Source organism: Coturnix japonica, unplaced genomic scaffold, assembly GCF_001577835.2.
Source record: "Coturnix japonica isolate 7356 unplaced genomic scaffold, Coturnix japonica 2.1 chrUnrandom476, whole genome shotgun sequence".
In the NCBI taxonomy this organism is placed as follows: Eukaryota; Metazoa; Chordata; class Aves; order Galliformes; family Phasianidae; genus Coturnix; species Coturnix japonica.
The window spans coordinates 99178-104121 of NW_015439878.1; the positions used below are offsets into that span (position 1 = coordinate 99178).

A 4944-nucleotide genomic window follows, 5' to 3' on the forward strand; every position below is an offset into this window, starting at 1 on the left:
TGACGCTGTCATGGCCGCTCCCCCCCGACCCCCCGGAGGGAAACGTTGCTGGACTACGAGGTCATAATACTTACCTCTAAGCGTGGGGGGTGGGGGGGGCTGGAAGGGGGTCTTTATTTCCTGGGCGGGGGGTCTTACTTTGAGGGGGGGTTTATGTTGGGGGTCCCATATAAAGGGGGTCTTCATTTTTGGGGTGTTGGGGCTCGAGGGGGGGCACTGGAGGAGGTCGTATTTTGGGGGGGCTATTTGTGGGCAGGGTCTTTATTTGGGGGGGAGTACTGGGTAGCGGGTTCATTTTTAGGGCATGGGGCATGGGAGGGGGGGGTTCCCTTTGGGCGGGGGATGTGGGGCAGATCTGGGCAGGGGGTCTTGTTTTGATGGGTCTTTTGGTGGGGGCCTTGTGGGGGGTATATTGGGTCGGGTGGATTTATGGGCGGGTGTGGGTATGCTCGAGCGCGGAGCGGGCATGGGTGGGGGCGCTGTGATGACTCTTAATCTCTAACCTACCCCCCCGCTCCATTAGTGGGGCGATTGGGGGTCGGTTCGGAGGAGTCCCCCCCTGTGTTCTGAAGGTCCCATCGGAGCGGGTCGGATGCTTGGGGGGTGCGGCGGGGGGCGCTCTATTGGGTGAGGCGTCCGAGGCGCCGATCTGTAGGCCCGATACGGAGAGTTCGGACCCGATACCGTTCATATCAGCACCTGGGCAGCGGTGAGAAAACACCCCCCCCCAATACAACCCCATGGCACCCCCCCTTGGTTGGCCCCCATAACCCTTCTGAACCCCCTGAGACCCCCGCCCAGATCCTTTGACCCCTCCTGTGCCCCCCCCCAGGACCCCATTCTAAACCTAATATAAAGACGCCCATCCCCACCCCAATAACTCCATGCCCCCCCAAACCCTATTGGACCCCCCTTCCCCCCCCACTGCTGCATCCCTTCTCGTGCCCCCCCACCCCAAACTCATACGCAACAACATTCTTTGTGTGCCCCGCCCCCGCTCTTTCCAGCAGAGATTGATCCCGCGCTGGGAGCACAGGGGGTTCTCATCCGCGGGCTCGCGAGCCGTCGGTGGGGGGCTCGTGGTGCTTGCGCTGCTGGGCGGGTGGCACTGCTCTATCTCAGGTTGAGGGGGGTCAAATGAGGGCGGAGGCTCAATTGGGGAAAGGGGGGGGGGTTCTGGGGGTCCAGGGAGGGGGATTGAGTGTCTTGGGGGGTGTTTTGGGTCTGGGGGGATCCTAAAGTGTCCTGGGGGGTTTTGGGGGTTCTGGGGAGTTGGTGTGAGGGTCCTGGGGTTTTGGCGGGGTCCCGATGGATCTTGGGGGGTTTGGGTGAGTCCTGTGTGGGGTCTTTTGGGTGGGGTCCTTAAGGGGTGTGGGTTTTGGGGGGGTTCTGGGGTCCGGGGGGGTTCTGGGGGTTCCAAAAATATCCTTCTGTGGCGTCTCCAAAGGTCTAAAGGGTTTTTGGGGGTGTTTGGGGGGGGTTTTGGTCTGGGGATATCTCTCTTCGTTGGGGTCAATGGGGACACTGGGGTCAATGGGGCCATTGGGATCAATGGGGACATTGGGGTCAATGGGGACATTGGGGTCAATGGGGCCATTGTGGGCTGTGTCTGTTGCCGCAGGGAGCTGCAGTGCCTGGAGGTGCAGCCGGGGGGGCAGCAGCTGCGGTGCATCCTCAGCAGTGCCCACAATATGGCGGACGAGGCGCCCAAAGGTGCCGCCCACGGACCCCCCCTCTGAGCCACCCCCCACCCAACGTGCTGCCATGGACCTTTGGGTGCCTACCGGGCCAAGATGGCCGCCAACAGGGTGAGGAGTGATGTGCCAAGATGGCCGCCGCCACCAAGAGGGTCGCCATGATAAGATGGCCACCGTGACAAGATGGCTGCCGTTTCAAGATGGTCGCCACCACCAAGAGGGTCGCCATGTCAAGATGGCCGCCAATTTAAGATGGCCAGCGCTCCAAGATGGACTCCTTCAAGATGGCCGCCAATCTAAAATGGTCACCTCTCCAAGATGGACTCCATAAACATGGCAGCTAATCCAAGATGGCCGCCATTCCAAGATGGCACCCACCAATTTGGCCGCTGTGCCATCATGGCCGCCATTCCAAGATGGCCACCAATCCAAGATGGCTGCCACCTTGACCTCACTCTCCACGTGGCGCTGCCTGATGACATCATCACCCATGGCCCCGCCCTCCTGTTGAACTTAAGGGGGGGTGGGATATTGTGGCCTATTGTGCTGGTTTTTATCTCTATTTTCTATCCCTTTTTTTTACCATTTTTATTAAATTATGGCCCGAAGGCGGAGCCAACAAAGACTGTATGCAAATGAAGGGGGCGTGGCCTCACTGCCACATTGATTTCATTGCATCCATTGGGCCACAATGACCCTGATATCCCCCATGTGTCCCCAATATGGCCCCCAACAACCCCAATGTGACCCCATTGACCCCATTGACCCCAACGTAACCCCAATGTCCCCATGTCCCCCATTGTCCCTCAGTGCCCCCAATGTCCCTCAATGCCCCCCATATTCCTCATAGACCCCCCCATGTCCCCCTGCCCCAAATGTCCCCATGCTCCACCCGTCCCCATAACCCCAACATGTCCCCAATTAAACCCCCATATCCCACCACCGCCCCACCCCCCATCCCCCCCCACCCGCCACTGTCCACATAGTCCCACCCGTCCCCCCTCCCCTCCTCTCCCACCCTCCCCCCCAGCCACGTTTCCCCCTCCAACGCCCCCGCTGTGCCCCGTAGGGTCCATGCCAGCAGTGCCATGCGCTGACGGACCCCCCCGGGGCCCCCAACCCCCTTTTCCTGCCCCATAGCTCCACCTCCCCCCCCTTTAAGCTCAGCTGCCAGCGCTGGCAGCGTGTGACCCCCCCGGCCCAGCAGGATGTGACGGAATGGGGTCGTCAATGGGGACACGAAGGGGGACAGCAGCGACGCCTCCACCTGTGGGGGGGACAGTGGGGTCAGTGGGGGCAATGGGGGCAATGGGGTGAGGAGGTCAATGGGGTGAGGAGTTCAATGGGGACAATGGGGTCAATGGGTGAATTGGGGTGAATGGAGGGCAATGGGGTCATTGTGGTTGATGGAGATAATGGGGTCAGTGGGGACAATGGGGGCATTGGGGACATTGAGGACAATGGGAACAGTGCCAGTAGGTGCCAGTTGGTGCCAGTGGGTGCCAGTGGGTGCCAATGGGAGCCAATGGGAGTCAATGGGAGACCATGGGAGTCAATGGGAGCCAATGGGAGCCAATGGGAGTCAATGGGAGCCCAGGGGTGCCAATGGGAGCCAATGGGAGTCAATGGGAGTCAATGGGTGCCAATGGGTGCCAATAGGAGCCAATGGGAGCCCAGGGGTGCCAATGGGAGCCAATGGGAGCCATGTGTTTTGCTGACCGCCATGCTGCGGGCGTTGAACTGCCGGTTGAGCCGCTCGTCGCCGCTCTCGGCCGCCTCCATTTCCCGGATCAATTTCCCGGCGGCGCGAACGACGTCACCCCGAGCAGAGTACAACCACTGCGTGCACGGCCCGGCCCACTGCACCGCAATGGGGCACATATGGGGGGACATGGGGCTGTGATTAGGGGCCACATGAGGCTGTGATATGGGGCCATATGGGGCTGTGTGGGGCTGGGGGCTATTTCAGACCTGCAGTGGTGCCATCCGTCGCAGCAGAGCGTCCCCCAGCGCCGTGGGGTCGAGGGGCAGCCGCGCATCGTGGCCCAGGCGCAGCAGCAGCAGCGCAGCCACCGCAGCCACCGCGTGCGCCACCGCGGGCAGCCGACCACGCAGCCCACCCTGCAACCGCTCCAGGGTGTCCTCGGGGGTCCCCAGGGCTGCGTGGGACCAACCCACAGCCGCCTGCAGGGGGGGGATGGGGGGTTGGGGGGGGGGAGTTGGGGTCAATGGGGACGTTGGGAGCTTCGGGGTCAGTGGGGATGTGGAAGAGGTTGGGGGCAATGGGGGTGGGTGATGGTGGGGTCAATGGGGTCAATGGGGATGGGACCACGTCACCTCATCGAAGCGCAGCTCCACGGCGGGAATTCCAGCAGCGGCGGTAAATGGGAACGCGGCGCTTTCGGGGGACAGCGGGAGGATCCTGGGACCCAATATGGCCCCATAGGGACACATAGGGACACATAGAGCTCCATAGAGCCCCACAGCCCCATAGAGATCCATAGAGCCCCATAGAGCCCCATAGTGCCCCATAGAGCCCCATAGAGCCCCATAGAGCTCCATAGTGCTCCATAGAGCCCCATAGAAACCCATAGAGACCCATAGAGCTCCATAGAGCTCCAAAAAGCACCATAGAGACCCATAGTGCCCCATAGAAACCCATAGTGCCCCATAGTGCCCCATAGAAACCCATTGTGCCCCCCCATAGGAGGTGAGACCCACATGTCGCTGTGCCCCACGGTTCCGTGTGCTGCCATGTGCTGGAAGAGGCTCTTCCCGCTCTCATTGGGGCTGTCCACCTTTTATGGGGGGGGCAACGTGATGGGGAGGGGGCAGCAGTGCCGCCATGTTGGGGGGGGGGCAGCAGTGCCGCCATGTTGGGGGGGGGCAGCAGTGCCGCCATGTTGGGGGGGGCAGCAGTGCCGCCATGTTGGGGGGGGCACTGACCTGTCGCAGGGCGCTCTCAATGACGCTGTGCAGCAAAGGGCTGCTGTGCACCACCACGCGGTCATCACCTGAGGGGTCAGAGGTCACCAGGGGGTCACATAGGGGTCATATAGGGGTCAAAGGTGGGAATGGGGTCATGTGGGGTCAGGGGTCACAGGGGGGTCAGAGGTCAGCACTGTGTCCCTAATATGGGGGGGGGGGTCTCACCCAGCACGGCGTGGTCCAGGCTGATGTACGCGGCTGCTTTGGTGTGGAGCAGCTCAGGGTAACTCTATGGGGGGGGACAGCAATAATAAGGGGG

The 4944-nt window shown here is 61.8% G+C and overlaps 3 protein-coding genes across 3 annotated transcripts in view; 1 reads left to right on the top strand and 2 right to left on the bottom strand.

Moving 5' to 3' along the window:
• EPHB4 (EPH receptor B4) overlaps positions 1 to 1739 on the top strand; it is a gene marked incomplete at its 5' end in the record, with an annotated part of 8779 nt that extends 7040 nt beyond the window's left edge. Inside the window, one exon of the mRNA XM_015850497.2 lies at positions 1622 to 1739. Coding sequence (XP_015705983.2) covers positions 1622 to 1739 — 118 coding nt within the window. The remainder of the gene's footprint in view (positions 1 to 1621) is intronic.
• Positions 1740 to 1976: 237 nt separating this feature from the next.
• Positions 1977 to 4938, bottom strand: LOC116652621 (transferrin receptor protein 2-like). Its single transcript, XM_032441664.1, has 8 exons — positions 4851 to 4938; positions 4644 to 4711; positions 4419 to 4495; positions 4035 to 4119; positions 3669 to 3881; positions 3417 to 3557; positions 2818 to 2964; positions 1977 to 2201 (listed from the first exon to the last, which is right to left on the bottom strand). The coding sequence occupies exons 3-8, from the start codon at positions 4451 to 4453 to the stop codon at positions 1977 to 1979; spliced, it is 846 nt and encodes a 281-aa protein (XP_032297555.1). The 5' UTR covers positions 4454 to 4495; positions 4644 to 4711; positions 4851 to 4938.
• Positions 4479 to 4944, bottom strand: part of LOC107307060 (transferrin receptor protein 2) — a 4139-nt gene continuing 3673 nt past the window's right edge. The window contains exons 9-10 of the mRNA XM_032441666.1: positions 4851 to 4912; positions 4479 to 4711 (exon numbers count right to left, since the gene is read on the bottom strand). Of these exons, the coding sequence (XP_032297557.1) occupies positions 4479 to 4711; positions 4851 to 4912 (295 nt within the window). The remainder of the gene's footprint in view (positions 4712 to 4850; positions 4913 to 4944) is intronic.

Excerpts from the sequence above, each read along its gene's own strand:
- LOC116652621 (XM_032441664.1), bottom strand. The coding sequence starts at position 4,453 with ATGGCAGCACACGGAACCGTGGGGCACAGCGACAT. Across the intron at positions 3,558-3,668 it reads GACGGATGGCACCACTGCAG|TGGGCCGGGCCGTGCACGCA; the intron begins GTCTGAAATAGC and ends ATTGCGGTGCAG. Across the intron at positions 2,965-3,416 it reads TCAACGCCCGCAGCATGGCG|GTGGAGGCGTCGCTGCTGTC; the intron begins GTCAGCAAAACA and ends TCCCCCCCACAG.